This window comes from Podarcis tiliguerta, assembly GCF_965153285.1.
Source record: "Podarcis tiliguerta genome assembly, chromosome: 4".
Taxonomy (NCBI): Eukaryota; Metazoa; Chordata; class Lepidosauria; order Squamata; family Lacertidae; genus Podarcis; species Podarcis tiliguerta.
Window position 1 is genome coordinate 39129455 of NC_139537.1, and position 16546 is coordinate 39146000.

The 16546-nt window shown below is 39.1% G+C and overlaps 1 protein-coding gene across 8 annotated transcripts in view; it reads right to left on the reverse strand.

Moving 5' to 3' along the window:
• The window catches only part of DCAF6 (DDB1 and CUL4 associated factor 6), a 46830-nt gene extending 30324 nt beyond the window's left edge, over positions 1-16506 (reverse strand). The window contains exons 1-8 of one of the 8 annotated variants that reach the window (XM_083438333.1): positions 16226-16488; positions 7031-7155; positions 6626-6687; positions 5018-5110; positions 3953-4138; positions 3357-3470; positions 2323-2458; positions 155-369 (exon numbers count right to left, since the gene is read on the reverse strand). In XM_083438333.1, coding sequence (XP_083294459.1) covers positions 155-369; positions 2323-2458; positions 3357-3467 — 462 coding nt within the window. In that variant the 5' untranslated portion in view covers positions 3468-3470; positions 3953-4138; positions 5018-5110; ... (1 more) ...; positions 7031-7155; positions 16226-16488. Of the gene's footprint in view, positions 1-154; positions 370-2322; positions 2459-3356; positions 3471-3952; positions 4139-5017; positions 5111-6625; positions 6688-7030; positions 7156-8048; positions 8472-15844 lie in introns of those variants that run through there. The other 7 variants (XM_083438332.1, XM_083438335.1, XM_083438334.1 and 4 more) reach the window with 7 other exon arrangements.
• Between the last annotated feature and the right edge of the window lie 40 nt (positions 16507-16546).

The window sequence follows — 16546 nt, forward strand, 5'->3', positions numbered from 1 at the left end:
AATAATAAACTGGAGAAGCAAATGGCAACGATCTCCTTTCCTGGGGTCTGTCTTTATGCTAAACTATGGCTTGGCTTAGCATTACGTATTATTACATATTAACTCTCTTTTGTCTTCAAAATCATTTTAACACCAGTAACCATGGAACACTTACTTCTTCTCTTCTTTCATCTGAAGACGGAACTTTAAGTTCTCTAGCTGTGTCATCCTTGGGATCAAACAAGTATATATAATCTGAAGAATAGCTCACAAGAATTTCTTGGCCATCTTCACTATAGCATAGAGATGTTACCCTACAGGATTTGTTGTTCAGATGGGGAGGAACAAAACGTGCCACTAATCCTGTGGTACCCCGGCCTGCATAATTACCTACATTAAAAAATAATTGAATTAATTTTCCATTACACATATTCTAATCAATATAAACACACACACACACACACACACACACACACTTTCCAGTGCTGAGCTGAAAGAGAGTTTGGTCTTTTTACAAATAAGCCTTCTGCTAGTTTGTAACTGTGAGTAGATCGCAGTCTCTTGGAAGTTGGCCACCCCTGGTCTAAACCATCACATTTTGTGGTAGTGAAAGCTAACCATGAATTGTCTAAAGAAGTACAGGCATCAACCAACTTACATGGGGAGTTACCACCCAAGACCCCGTGTGCATAACTGAAATTGCATAGAGACAACAAGAGCACCCTCTAAACACCCTCTCTACCACTCTCTCTTCAATCCATACCAAAAATACCATATCCAAAAACATCCACAACTGCAATTGAAGCTCTGGGGCTAGCAGGAAGCTGGAGGATGCATGGGAAAGCAGCTACTGCTGCTGCACTACCCCCATCAGCTGTTAGGTGGGGAGGATGAGCAGTGTAAACAAAGCTCTGCTGCACCTCAGGTCTCTTCCGGGCTTCCTCCGTCCTCACTGATATCCTCTTCAGGCTCTGGGGAGGCTCTCTTTGCAAGGACTGTTCAACTTTATCCCGCCACTTCCAGGTTTGAATTGAATTTTTAATTTCCTAGCACCACTCATATACATGGTGGTGCGCAAGTAAATTACATGCAACGGATGCCTGTACTGTGTATATTAGTCCTAAAATGTGTCTATTTTTTTACACACTGCATTCTTTTACAAACCTGAGTCATGCCCTGGTTACTTGCCATTTTGCTACAATTTAAAGCCACATACACTGCACCTCCTCTTTGCTGATTTTTGGAGGGCACAATGAAATGAAAGCATTCACCAATTCAGAGTAAAAGCTGTCTACTGTCATTCCAAACTGGCCGCATATCCAATGTGATTGGTTACACGATATTGTTGTACATTACCAAGTTGGCTACGTAATTTCCAACTGGGATCACGTACAGTATTTGGAAACAGAAACTGTACTAATATTAGTTAGAATATTTTATCTAAACAGAAATTTAGATTCAAAGTATTAATATCACAATGAGACTATAAAATACTTCCACAGTACTTACATTAACCTCACTCTCCCTATGGAAACTTTCTATCCTATCCATCTATCCATCTGCGTTTTCCTCACCTCATAATTTCTAACAAAGAGTAGAGCAATAATAAATCACATTCTGCAGCCTTTTCTAGGCATTTTTAGCTACATTAAGTGCACAACTCAAGTTCTTATCTTTTACTGAAATCAAGCCTAAATGCATGTAATTGAACTGTTTTCATATTCTCCCATTTATCCTTGCCTCAATATTCCTCCCTAGTCAAATTTTAGATTGTCAGTTCTTTGAAGGGCCAGGGCTTGCCCTTTTGTAGATATTCTCTGAAAAGCACCATGAACACTGAGACCACCATCAATTCTTAATACTCAAAACCACTAAATGGAAAGAACAGCAGAATTTCTTCATTTATTTACCATGGCTGCAAATCAAAGGAGTTCACTCAAATTTATTCAGTGAGAGAATCCACCCCCCCTTAAGTTTGACTTTCCAGCAGCTCTTGTAGCAAACCTGAAAACTGTTCTTAGAAGGTCAATTTTAAAGAGCAGGTCAGAGAGAAGAATTGCTCTATGGGACTTAAAATAATGCCAATGTGCATACATGCCTCTGAATCATAGTCAAAATATCACTTTAGGACATCAATACTTTTCAGTCCACATTACAGAAGACTTTCTAAAGTGTGATTCAAGCTTTCATGAGCATAAATTTAAAAATTATGAGAAGTTCTGCGTTTATGCAGAAAATATATTTTTCATTAAATCATCTCATTAAGAGGTTCACATCCTATAATATTCAACTATGGTACTCAAAAGTCAACTGTTTTACAATATCATGCAAGTATTGTCCTACCTGTTGCTCTTGTGCCGAGCATTCGTCGATCGTAAATTCTTACTGAACTATCGGAGCAACCAACTGCAAGATAATATGGTATTGGAGGGCAAATAGCTACAGAGGTGGCTGCTCTCCTACAGTTTATTAAAATATCCTAGAACAAAAGGAAAATATTGCACTTGTTTAAAATGTACAAGAACAAGTGGCATTAAATCACACCAACTAATACAATCCTAGAAAAAAATCAATATGGTTGTGTTTTAGAAAAAGCCAACTCTGGTCCTTGTTAATATATATTTTAAGCATGTTACTGGACAACAGACGGGTATGGCCACAACAAAAAGACTAAGCAAACAAAAGCATTGTTTAGTAACATCAACTTGCAGCTGTAAACACAAAGCTTTCATCTGTCTAAGATTTTCTCATAAAAAGAGGCCAGAAAGTGAATCACAAGGGGCAGGGATTGCCTAAGCTACTTTAAAAGGATTGGGCTAGAATAGATTTATGTACAGATAATTGGATGTAAAGAGCAACGCAATGAGATTAAGTACTGCAAATAGTTTCAACATAAAAAGGAACAATACTGAGAATAGCCTATAAAAATGAGGTAAAATAGTTAAGTAAAATGCATACTTGGAAGCAACTCTTTTGGTATGCATCTGTATAAATTAGAAAAATAAATCCTACTATTACAGTCATAAAGAATTTGGTAAATTATTTTCATAGCTGGATTGATTCTTATGTTATCTAATTATCAATGAGTTTAAGGGTGCTCCATAACAAAGTGCTGTAACATATCAAATAGTTCATAAAAAGCCTGAATTCAAACCAAATCACGTTTTTCATATCTGTTCAATATTATAGTATTATGATATGGCAGATAAGTAATACATATTTCAAAAATAACAAATTATATTTTTCCTTCATATAGTTCATGGTCACCTCACTAGATTTCACAGCATCAGGACCAAAGCAGGCCAGGATCATGAGATCTCAGGTTCTGAAAACAATATAGCTCTTTATTCACACCCTCTTATAAAAGTGTCTCTTACATCTTTACAATCTTCTTTTGTGCAACTTGTCTTGATTCTAGTATCAAACCATCTCACAGTGCCATCTTCTCCACAAGATAGAAAAGTATAGGGATCATTGGGGACTGTCATGATCTGAAACGTAACAAATGGTATACTTTAAAATGGCAACAGCCTTAAACAATTGAAAATAAAAGCCAGGATCCAAAGTACCATAGAACAACTTGTGTATGCAAGGAGGCTTGAGATTATTTTCTTGAAAAATATCCTCCCGCCTGCACCTCATGGAAAGCTGATTTTGAAATAGAGGGGCATTTCAAATCAGTTGTAACAAAAGCAATGTGATAATGTAAGACTGCCTTATAGTATACAAATAGTTTTTTGGAGGTGGGAGGGTGTTCTTTAGAAGACTAAAAGGCAAGGTACAAAAAATCATGCCCAGGCAATCTTCTTAAATAATAGGAGGTGAATGTAAACAAGAAAATGTGGACCATATTATCTAATTTTATCCAAACTTTAGGTTAATAAACTGCAGTGTGAAAAAGAATAGATAAGCAATAGTCAGCACTCATGACTTTATAGTTATAAGATACAACAGAAATATTAATTTTCAGTACCTCATAAGTAGTTCCATAATGGCATGTGAATTGGCACTGTCTGTTGGTTTCAGCATCTTGCTCAACATTGGTAAAAAAAATGACTCCATCTCCTGAACAGGACACGATCTGTTTATCACTGGTGCATGGCAAAAATTTTGCACTAAAAATATTTGCCCTGTGTCCTGAGCGAATGGTTGTTAAAACCTAGAAAACAAGGATTACTGTATTAGCTTAACATTTTAATTACGGTAATATTGATCACATCTATCTTTCTCACCTTATTTCAAAAAGCAGGCTACCATACTATTTTATCTTCATAATCCACTCTCTTGTTCTACACCAGGGATAAGTAATCTCTGGCCTGAAAGTGTTTTCCCCAAATAACACCCATCTGCCCCACACCTGTCACCAGATGTGGGGCAGGTATAGAGGCACAGCTATGCAATTGAGTTCTCCATATGAAACTTGATTGTGTGGTCAATCCTTGCAGAAAGTAACTTTGCCAGCTCTAAGCTTGGCACTTGGGAAGAAGTGAGCACAGAGCCCCTTGAACTGTGGTTCCCAAGCCCAGACAGCCCACTGGTTGTAAGATGCTCAGAATGTGCTGCACAAAGGATTTGGACATGTGGGTCATCCTGGCCATCTGTCAAAGCTGGCCTGCAGGGATGGAGACAGATGAGGATCTGGCCCTTTGGACCAAAAAGGTACACCACACTCTGCATGGTTCTACACCACCCAGGTGATTTCATAACTGAAGGCTTTGACCAATGCTCAGGTCTAGTAACTGCACTACAACACAATAGTACAGTGCAAGGTGGTGAGGGGCGGTGAGACAATATAAAGAGTAATAAGGCAGAAATCATGGTATCAAGATAATACTGAAAACTTTTTGTGCAGAACTGGTGGACTTAATATGTTTTGTGGCAACTCTCCTACACAGGACAGATTTTGTTTTGAAAGAATAACCAAGCAATATATGCAATGTCACAAAAAACAGAGCTTTCAATTACAAAAAAAAAAAAACAACTTAATAACATTTTGACTATTCAGAAAAATGGATAAAGGGACAGCAGATCATCTTACCTTTCTACTATATGGATTAGTAATTACAAGATTAGTATCATCAGATCCAGATAAAATATATTCTCCTGTATCATTCCAGCATATTGTATTCACCTGTAAGCAAGTATTTAACACAATAATTAATATCTAAAGAAGGGGTGAACAATGTTAAGATGCAAACTATCTAACTTTACCAGAAAACAACACAGCTCAGCTAATTATGCATATACTTTGTATAAGGACTTGCACACCTGTATATTCAGCTGCATGAGCAGTACTTCTCTCACACTTGCAGTCTCTTTGGTTCATACCACCGCAGAACATCACATATGACAGAGGTGGGGGAACTCTTTCAACCCAAGAGCCACATTCCCTTCTGGGCAACCTTTCAGGGGCCACATAAAAGCGGCAGGCAAGGCCAGGGACAAAAATGGGGCAAGAATTGTATCCAATTCTTCCATGGAACAGACTTCCACTCAAATAATGTTGGAATCTACCCTGTGTGCATGGGGTTGCAGCCTAAATTAACTCGTTTTCACTGGGGCATTTATCAATTATCCCTGGAATAAAAAACTGAGTATCTAAACTCTCCTATCATGAAGTCTATGGAGAAAGACCATACGGGAGAATTTAATTTTAGAGATAAAAGAAAATATCAAAATTATTTTTTTATATTTTGATTACTCTTTAAAACATATGTATGAAAATTAAAATAATTATCATGTTCCCAACAAACCTTTATTCCACAAGATCAAATTCCTTGTGATATAAGAATTAGAGTCCCAGGATGTAGATTTTTTTTATTTTAAAAATGTTCCAATATTAATTTTATTGAACCTTTGGCTAGAATGTATTATGCTTGATTTTGTGTGCCTGTATTTTATTACTACTATGCTGCATTCCTTTCCTATCTGACCCTGAAAGTGGCACAAATAGCCCTCCAGGATGTTATTCTATCTTAAGTTTGCTGTAGAGTGTAAAATCAGCTATCCTTGAAGCTTCCTGGGAGATAGAACACAGCCAAAGGTCTGGTTGCCAGGGGAACAGTGACATAAATGCAACATTTGAGGTCAAAATGACCTGGGCACTTGGGATACCCCAAGGTAATTGCAGAGGAGCCTTACATTTTAAACATCCCATTACCTGTAACCTTTCATGATGTATGCAGAAGGATGTTTAAGAATGTTATGTTTTGATGTTTATAACTCTTTGTGTGCTGTGCCTATAAATCCCTTGTTCTGATGCTCCTCGTGGCAGACCTTCTTCTTAAGTGGCTAGAACAATCACGTTAAGATGAGCTCTGCCCTATTGCAATAGCTATAATAAATAATTCCCTTGGTTCCTTTACTTATTTAAAAGATGGTCCCTCACCTGAGTAAGAATAAGGCGGTGTAGAAGTAAATTCTTACCACACTTACAAGAGCAATCTTGTACGTCCTAACATGGTTTTAAAAATGTGTTATAACAACAAATTTTCAGTAGGGAAAAAAATAAAATAAAATAAAGTAGATATACTTGGAAGAATACTAAAAGCTCATGTTCATCTTGTCATGGAAATGCCAGTTACCATTACTTAACTTCTTGTTTAAGCACGCATTCTTTTTAAACAACAACAACAAAATCACTTACACAGCCATCATGCACATTCAGCGTTGCTTCAAGTTTTAATCTTTGGATAAATTCTCTCCTTCCTGGAGGGGAAAATGCAAAATTAGCAAAAAGGTTTAGATACTTACAAAAGTAATTTTTAATATTTTTATAAAATATGCTTTATAAATATGTGTGTGTTTTATAAATATGTATGTATTGGTGCCTTCTTTCTTTCTATGGAAGGTATTGCATTGCCTCTACAGCTAAGATTCATAAAGCACAATGTGAACCTTCCTAAAGGTAATGGGATTTTCTGGGTGATGGGTGAGCTCCTTCTCAGTTCCATCCAGCCATGCGTGCATTGACCCATCTTAAAATGGGTCCAGGTGGAAGAACCATAATGCATCATCACCCAATCAGTACAATGTCAGAGGCAATACGTACCCGCCCCCAAACTTGAGCAGATTTCCCCACAGGCCTCAGCACTTAAAATGTCCTGGTTTTCCCTGGTGTCCCTTCCTTGAGGAATAGCACATCCCACATGCCCCTGATCCCTCCTGTTGTTTCATCTGCAAGGACAAGAGTGAACACTGCCAAATGAGTAAGTTGTCTTTGCTTTAACAAAAACATTGTGTGACCAAGATTCAGTATGATATGGTAAGATACTCGCCCCATACTTTATTGTAAAATAGTAGCTACTTTGTATCCAGCTGTTGGCAAATAAGAGTTCTAGATAGTTATTTTCCTCTCATAGATCAGTTCCTTCATATGCCTTCATATGCCTGCTCAGCTGTTATGTGATTTTTTGGGAGAAAACAATCATATGCCCTAATCTAGAATCAAGAACACTTAAATATATGAATTATTACCAGTACATTGTGCAAAAAAAAAAAAAAACCATGAGGGAAAGAAGCAAAGAAGCATGCACAATCATGTAAATGAATACATTGGAATTAAAAGGTTTAAGATGTTTTTCCACTCATACAAATCAGTATGAGTTTCAATCATATAAAAGCAAACTAGTATTGCTTGGACAAGCTTTCTCTACAAATAGACCCATGTAAACATAAATCAAGTCTACCAGTCTTGGAAGCATTACAGCTTGCACTTAAGGTTGTATCCAACATGCAGAACAGATTCCACAGAATCATAAAATTGTAGAGCTGGAAGGGCCATTCCATTTGTACAGTAAGACTTCACATTCCACTCCTCTCCCTTACAACCCCCACATCCTCAAAGTCTGCTTTGGAAGTTGTGGGACCCTCTGGAACAGATTTTGGGGCACACAGAGGCTGCTGAATGAAATAGTGAAAGGTGGAGACTTGTGTGAATAAAAGTTTTGAATTCCACTCTAAAGATTCTCTAGTGAGAATGTATTAAAACCTTCATTTTATGAAATTAATACTTAACATCAGATGAGCACCATAAGCAGAGGAATTGCCCATATCCAACTCACCCTCACCTGTTTTTCCCTTGATGCAATCAATGTTATATTCTATTTTCCACTGGATTGGCCCAAAGCATTTTAGGTTTGCCAAGCAGAAGCTTTTGATCTCTCAAGATCAAATATATTAAGGTAAGGAAATCTACTTGCTCTTTTGAAAGTCATATGACTGACACATATGTGCTTGTACAGGTACTATAGTACAGTGGTACCTTGGGTTAAGTACTCAATTAGTTCCGGAGGTCCGTACTTAACCTGAAACTGTTCTTAACCTGAAGCACCACTTTAGCTAATGGGGCCTCCTGCTGCTGCCACGCCGCCGGAGCCCAATTTCTGTTCTTATCCTGAAGCAAAGTTCTTAACCTGAAGCACTATTTCTGGCTTAGTGGAGTGTGTAACCTGAACCGTATGTAACCTGAAGCATATGTAACCCAAGGTACCACTGTATAGATAACCTATACAACATTATTCCAGAAAATTATCACACTAGGCATGATAGTTGTGTTGTAAAGTTATGTTTATAAGTCTTCACTGGAAACTCATCATCATACAATGAAAATCTATTAAAGCTGGCCCATACCATCTTTCTTATGCTGCTATTGCCCTTCCAGTCAAATGTGTTTGTTGTTGCCAAGATATAGCTTTTAGCTTTTTCAGTTTCTTCAACACTGATTTTAATAAGACTTTTCAGGCAATTGTCATGATTTTGTTTTCAATATCTTCCTTTACAGTCTGACTTTATGTTATCTTTTTCACCAGCTGCTGCATTTGCCTTTCCACTTACACAGAATCATTAGCAAATATTATACGGTCATCAGAAAAAAAAGGGGGAAAAAGCATGTTAGCTGTTCTCTGAAGAAAATTGTACACTCCCAGTTTGTTTTACTTAACAGTGATTCCAGAGCTGTGACAGCTTCAGATATATTGTGGATCACTGAGTGATTCCTGCAGCACAGTTGGCTATTCTTTGCAGATCAATATACATGTTGTTAATTTCAGTGTTGCTCAGAGCACCGAGGACATCTGTCCCCAACAGGATTAAAAAAAAAACACCCTGAGAAAATTCAGATTTTAGTATTCTATGTGATGTTGGGAAGTGATAATTCTGAAACTTTTAAGTATTCTGAGTACCATAACCATTATACTTTAATTAAAGTATCACCTTTAAAAAATACTCTTCAATAAGTAAATTTAAGTATAAATTTCCCATTTTAATTTCAATAGTTGGGATGTATTTTCCTTTCACCCAGGAACAGGGAAAAAACTATTGTGCAAGTAGAAAGAATTCTGTTTGTAGCAATCCTGATAGCTGTATTACACTTTCAGACATACTACAGATCTTAAATGAGTGCATGCTAAATATAACCTTTCCTGTTTAGTCACTGATAATGTTACAACCACTTGAGCTTTTAACTGAGGTAAACAATGTTACAGCAACAGACTAAGTCAAACATTTAAAATACTAAGTTCACAAAAGCAACTTTATTTTGATGACAAAGGGAATTTAATATGCAATACGCTTTTACAGGTTTAAGTGACCATAAAAGGTATATTTTGCACATTTCATATTGTGTAGAAAACATTAGCAGAAGCAGAAGCTCACGTTCTCTGCAGCAAACCAAGGACTTAGGCCTAGTTCTCACTGTGTCCAGACTACACTGCAAATAGGTGGGGGCTCATAATCATCATAATAAAATTATACCCTGCCCATCTGGCTGGGTTTCCCCAGCCTCTCTGGAAGGCTCCCAACAGAATTAAAAGCACAACATAACATCGAACATTTAAAACTTCCCTAAATAAGGCTGCCTTCAGATGTCTTCTAAAAGTGAGACAGATGTTTATTTCCTTGACATCTGATGGGAGGGTGTTCCACAGGGCAGACGCCACTGCTGAGAAGGCCCTCTGCCTGGTTCCCTGTAACCTCACTTCTTGCAGGGAGGGACCCGCTAGAAGGCCCTCAGCACTGAACCTCAGACTGAATGATGGGGGTGGAGAAACTCCTTCTGGTATATTTACCTCTCTACACTACCAACACACTTACCTTGGTTGCACTATAGCCCTGTCAAGAATGTTGAGGAATGAATGCCAAACACATTATTTTTATCATGTATGTATGGCATGGCTAAAATAGCAGATTTAGTATAACACTGGCCTTTAGGCAGCAAAGCAACACACCATTTTTTACATATCAGGTACATGTCTAGATAAGTCACCCATATGATATGGTATTTCCCTCCTCACCATCAATCAATCAATCATGAATACAAGCAGGAATGCCATCTACATTGAATTTAAAAGTTATTTTAAAATTACCGTGTGTTAAAATAACTAAATATTTGCTAAAATTACTACACTGAACTTTTTCCAAACAAAAAATATTACTTGGTCATTGTCAAGATTGCTAGGTAAACTACTATACTGTACCTAAATTGTAGCAAATGACCTAAACGATACTTCATTCACTTTACAAACCTCTAAAATTAACATATCTGCAGATGTGAAACCAGCAAGGCTATATTCTAAAAGTATCTCTAGTCTTGTTCCCAAGCATGTGAAGTTGTGTCATCCTACATGAAATGCAATGCTAAGCAAACAACTCTCACAAGACCTATAAACTTTTTCAAACTGCATTAGAGCCCCTTTCAAACTAATGCCACTGTATTAATAATGAACTTGATAGCACAACTAAAAGCTGCAGTGCTATGAACTAAAGATTATGCTATAAGAAGGTAGGCAATCTAAGATCGTTCTTAAACAATTATACTTCTAACTACTGTTGCTTATGGTAAATATTTTGCAATATGCCACATATTCTCTAAAATTTAGTTTACTCTTCTTCAGTCTATCTTACAGTCTCTTTATTCTCCCTGCTCCCACTAGTGTGTTACATTTTTTCAAAAAAGATGTATTTCCTAATAAAGCTGTATTTTGAAATAAAATATTTTAATATTAAACTCTTGACTTTATTTTTTTAAGCTTTTAGTTGTGATCCGAAATTTAATTGCATTGGGTTGTAGACAATGTTATGCCAGCAGAAACCCACCAGCAGAATCCCCCAACCCTCTGGAGCTTATGGGAGGGCGCAGGACGGAAGAGAAGAAATGGAAGTCCCAATGTACACATGCAAGTCCCTTGCACCAGCAGAGCTACAGCATTAGATATAGCCCAAGTAATTAACACACAGGCAATTGCAATGTATAGATATGTATAGATAGATATAGATGTATAGATATATATATTGCTATAGATTTGCTGTTTAATGCAAAAGTATCTCTTTGAAGAAACTTGGTGCAACCACCTTCATGACAGTGTGAGCATATCAGCCCATCAGGATTGTTAACAGGACAAAATTGGCCAAATAACGAGAATGCTATTTTACATTTTTGGAACAGACTGTCAGAAGCAGACTTCATACAACAGGTGGTGATTGTTTCTTTTTTTAAAAAATATGCACTGCTTTTCACCACGTCTCAGAGGCTTACAAATAAAAAAAAATAAAAAAAACGCACAAAACTTGAAACATAAATAAAAACATCAGTGTAGAGCGTTAGAACCATGTTCATGATGCAAAGGCCTGAAATGAAACTGTTTTAAGCTGTTGTCTGAAACTTAATAGGGACAGTGTCTGTCTGATTTCTAGTGGGAGGAAATTCCAGAGTTGAGTCCACTACACTGATGTTGCTTTAGGACTGTTGCTGCCTTTTTCCACACCTGCTTAATTTGTCTGTATGTCTGTAAACGGGTATGACAAAACTTTCTTCTGGTAATTTTATATGCTGCCCTTCAATATAAATACGCTCCTACAACAAAGCCAGTACAAAATATTTAAATATTTAAAACAGCAAAAAGGTTGGTAAAACACTAAAAGCAGCAACAATAAAAATCATAGTCAAAGAGTTGAAACCAAAAGAAAAGTACCGTATTTTTTGTCCCATAGGGCGCACCTAGTTTTTTGGGGGGGGGATAAAGGAATTTCCCCCCCCCTTTATTTCCCCCCCCCAAACCAGGTCAGGGAATCCAAACCAGGTCAGGGAACAGTGGGATGGCGGCGCTCCGCCTCCCCGCTGTCCCCCGAGCTTGTGGGGCTGCACGATGTCTGCTTCAGCGCGCCCCACACTCCGTGCAGCAGGCTGCTATCTGCAGCCTAGGGAGCCCTGCAGGAACTCTCCCAGGGCTCCCCACGCTGCGGATGTCTGCCCGAAGCATGGGGCGCTCTGCTTCAGCGTGCCCCGCGCTCCGGGCAGCAGGCTGCTATCTGCAGCCTAGGGAGCCCTGCGGGAACTCCCACAGGCGCCCCAGGCTTGCAGATAGCTTCCTGAAGTGCGCACCAACCCCTCTCGCTCTCCAAGCTTCAGCGAAAGCCTGCATTCACCCCATAGGACGCACACAGATTTCCCCTTCATTTTTGGAGGGGGAAAAGTGCGTCCTATAGGGCGAAAAATACGGTAACTAAAGGCCCAGAAAACGTATTATTTTGGCAGCAAAAAAGGTATCAAAGAAGGCACCAGGCAAATCTTGCTGAGAAGAGAATTCCAAAGGCAGGACATCACAAGTGAAACAGCCTACTCTCCCCACTTGTCACCCTCTCACTCAGAAGATGGGAACACAGCGAGGTGCAAATCCCACAATGATCTAGATGCATTGGCCTACTAGCTGTGTAGCAGGCATACCTCCAAATGCCCTTGTCCAAAGCTGTGTAACCAATAATCAGTAAAGATATCTAAGAAATTGTGAGGTATGATCCAACTGGCTGGTCCCTATCAGAAATCTGCAGCTGTATTTTGAACTAGCTCATTACTTAACAGTATTCAAAGGCAGTCCTAAACAAAACACATTGCTGCAGTGTAAACTGGATTATACCAAAATACTGATAACTTTCTATTGCACTTCTATCCACAATAGGCATCAGCTGGTAGAAAGCACTTTGAACCACATGGGCATCAGTGACAAAGTTGGATCCTAGAGTATTCCCAAGGTGCTTTTATATGTCACTGCTCTTTCCTCCCACACAGATTGAGTTTAGAAAGCTGCTTCATACTTTCTCATTGCTCAGTGAAAGTGTGGCAATTAAATAAAGCTATGAATACCCACACTTCTACAAATGCAGGTTTGTTAGAAAATAAGTACAATAGGAATAAAATAGGTCATTTCAGACTTGAATATTGGTTGCTGATTTAACTCAGGCTACAGGTGGCTATTTTAATTCAAAATCAGTTACTGTGAACACAATATAAATATGCTTTTAAATTCCAAATATATAGCATCACATAGCCAAACATTACCTACAATTATTATTTTATATCCCAAAAACATAACCTACAATTAGAAACAATTTCTTTGACAAACATATTTTTCAAAACTGTGTTTATTTCAGTTCCTTTATCCAATAGCAAATTTTGTTTCCTTCATCCACATGGTGGGGACACCATAGGTGAATGAGTCCACTCGCCACTTTAAGAACAAAAGAGAGGACAAGAAGGCTTATAGATTTAGCTACTTTCTTTACAGATTCTCAAACACTTTAGGTGATTACTTCAGTAATGAGTGGCCTATGAAACTTATATAATTCTACATGTCTCTAGGATTTGATGTTCTCTGGGGGAAAGGTCAATTCCTTCAAAATGTTAACAAGTCAATATAAAGTACATTTTAACAGATTTCTCAGCCACAATGACTGAGGAATTTCAAAACTGTTACTGAATTAACTTGTAAATATGTGTTTCTCTTTAGGTATGTTTCAAGATATACAAGTATAGCATTTTAACATATTTTGACTCTAAATCTGCAACAAGATAACATAAAATGACTGTATAAACAACCATTTGATGCAAATCAATAGAGAATGGGGCTCAGCTGTACTATTTATTACTGTAATGAAAAACATGAAGGTGTAAATAAAATATAACAAAGAATACGTTGAAACTTTATGCCATACACATCTAAAAGTTATATTGGATCAAAATACACAAAGGTGTTCTCTCATCTTAAGCACTCGTTTCTAAATTAAACTAAATTTTCAAACAGTAAAACAAGATAACATGCCATGACCCTCTCCAAAAGATCACTTAAAAAAAAAACATGGTCATCACTCTGCCCCTGTGCCCTTGCTGTAATACAGAAAAGAAAGCAAGAGCAGTGATGTAAAAAATATTTTTCAAGTGAGCTATTTTTGGTGGTCTACACAGTAAAATCTATGAACACCCCTTTCTTCCAATTAAATAATAATTGAAATACATAGTCAATATTTCTGCAGTAATAAAATACTTCTTTGAGCATTAGCCTCCCCAATTCATTCCTACACTTAACACATGGTTATTAGTAACTTACACTTAGTTATAGCACTTAAGTTATCATCATAAGATAACTCTAGCCAATTAGATCTGTGATTCTATACCTAATGACAATGATGTTAATCAGACCATAGATAAAGAACAGAGTGGGGAAAGCTACTTGATAATGCCTTTAAATAGTCTTAAATTTCACTTTGAAGCCAATTCCCAGAGGAAGGGAGGTAATAAAACATGTGGGGAAAAGATTGTGGCACAAGTCCAAATCTAGTTGTGCTCTGGTGCGTATCACTGATGAATGCCTCACTTCCATCCATATCAAACACAAGTTCAGTAGGAAGCAGATCAATGAAAGTCATGAGAACAAATATCCCTTGTAGACTGGTGCATTTGCTTTTAAACTATCAAATATATGTCGTCATATAAATTTTCATCTACTTTTATTCAGCAATATGTTAAAGAACAGATTGAAGACCTCCAGTATTGGGTAAAAAAGTAAGCTGTCCTTGAGTCCAAAGAATATTTATGTTTGTATATAAAAAATCAAATTAAAATTGGAAAAAAATCCAAATTTTGTAGCAATATTGTAATGCTTTCAGAAAATGCAGCGAAATTAGTATGTTTCTAATAGAAAAAGTGCAACATTTAACTAGCTATCACTGCCCAAGACAAACTTTACCCAGAATCCATAAATGATAGTTATTTATGTATGCAGATTTGTTAACACAAGCAAAAACAGCCAAACTTTTCTATGAATCAATATACTAGAAGCAATCACGTGCTACATTCTTCTTTGCAGGGAGTTGTGGGGGGTACAGTTTTATGACACTTAAAAATGCCTTCAAGAGTTAAATACATCCACAACCTGTTTAGCTCATGCCAATAGCAAGCAGAGACACTAAGCCGTTCTGATTTCTCTTTGCGACTTTTTGCACGGGCTGGGGGTGCAAGTGTGTGAGAATATTTATATATCATAGAATAAGTACTATCGAGTTCCAACTCAGCATCGAAAGATGAAGGGGAAGTTGCAGAAAGAGGGAGTGAAACGCCACTCCCCAAATTATTTCAGAAAAATCTCCGAACGTAGTGCAAACGGGGGGGGGGGGGAATTATACGTGAAGAGAGACAAGCACACTAGAAATACTTCTGAACGTTTCGTGCCGTCGCAGTTCGGTTTTGCTTTTCCAAAAAGGACCCGACGCTCATTCCCACCCCCACCGTCGTGGAAACTTGCTGTATATACAAGAGAAGGGAGAAGAAGGACGGAATGGGGTCAACTATTGAGCCGACCACCATAGCTGAAGGGCCGCCTCTTCTCTCCACCCCGCCCCGAGCGATGACCCGAGGAGGGGGCTGGGGGTCAGCGAAGCAGCCCCACCACAGCGCGCAACAACCCCGCCCGCCCTTCCCCTCAGCCGGAGCGCCGAGAAAGAGGCGGCGGGGGGGGGGGGGCAAGGGCGACTCACGACCACCTCAGTTTTCCCCCAGCGCCTCAGACCCCGCCCTCTCGCCCTTCTCCTTCCTCACCTAGGTATCGCCTCCGCAACAGGCCGGGCTCCTCCAGCCCCAAACTCCGCTGCCTCACATCCCACAGGAGGTGGGTACAGCAGCCCCGGGACATGGCACCGCGCGCTGACCAGGGGGATCCGACTCGCCGCCGCCAGCGACATCAGTCGCTGCCACTTGCTGAGGCCGCCCCCTCCCCCGCCTTCACCATGGAGACCCGCGTGCGCGCTTTACGCGCGCGTAACCACCACCACCTCCCCGCCGCTCAACAACAATATCACCCCTGTCGGGCGCCAGCAACGGCAGCCTAAGCTCCTCCCCTCGCTACTCCTCTGCTCCGCCCACATCTAGGGATCCGCTCGCAATGGATATCGCGAGAATTCACCCGGCCCCTCGTCCTACCGCCGCTCACGGTCACAAAAATGGCCATTGAGATGTCCGTGTCGCCGTTTAGCGGTCATCCCTCAGTACGGGTCTGGACACCGGGAGAAAGCCGCCTTATCGGCTTTTCTTACGCTTTCCGTACACGGGCTGCTCAAAGGTGTCTAAGCAGGGGAATTAAAAGGGCAACAACCACCACCCTTAACGAGCCTTTTCAAAACAAAACCCATCCTGGGTGAGGGCAAAGGAACATTGAAGGCGGACATGTTTGTTTTGGGAGCCAGGCCCCGAAAGCTTTGCTTGAATCGTCATCAATCCTCGTCCGCCGCTCATACCGTCATA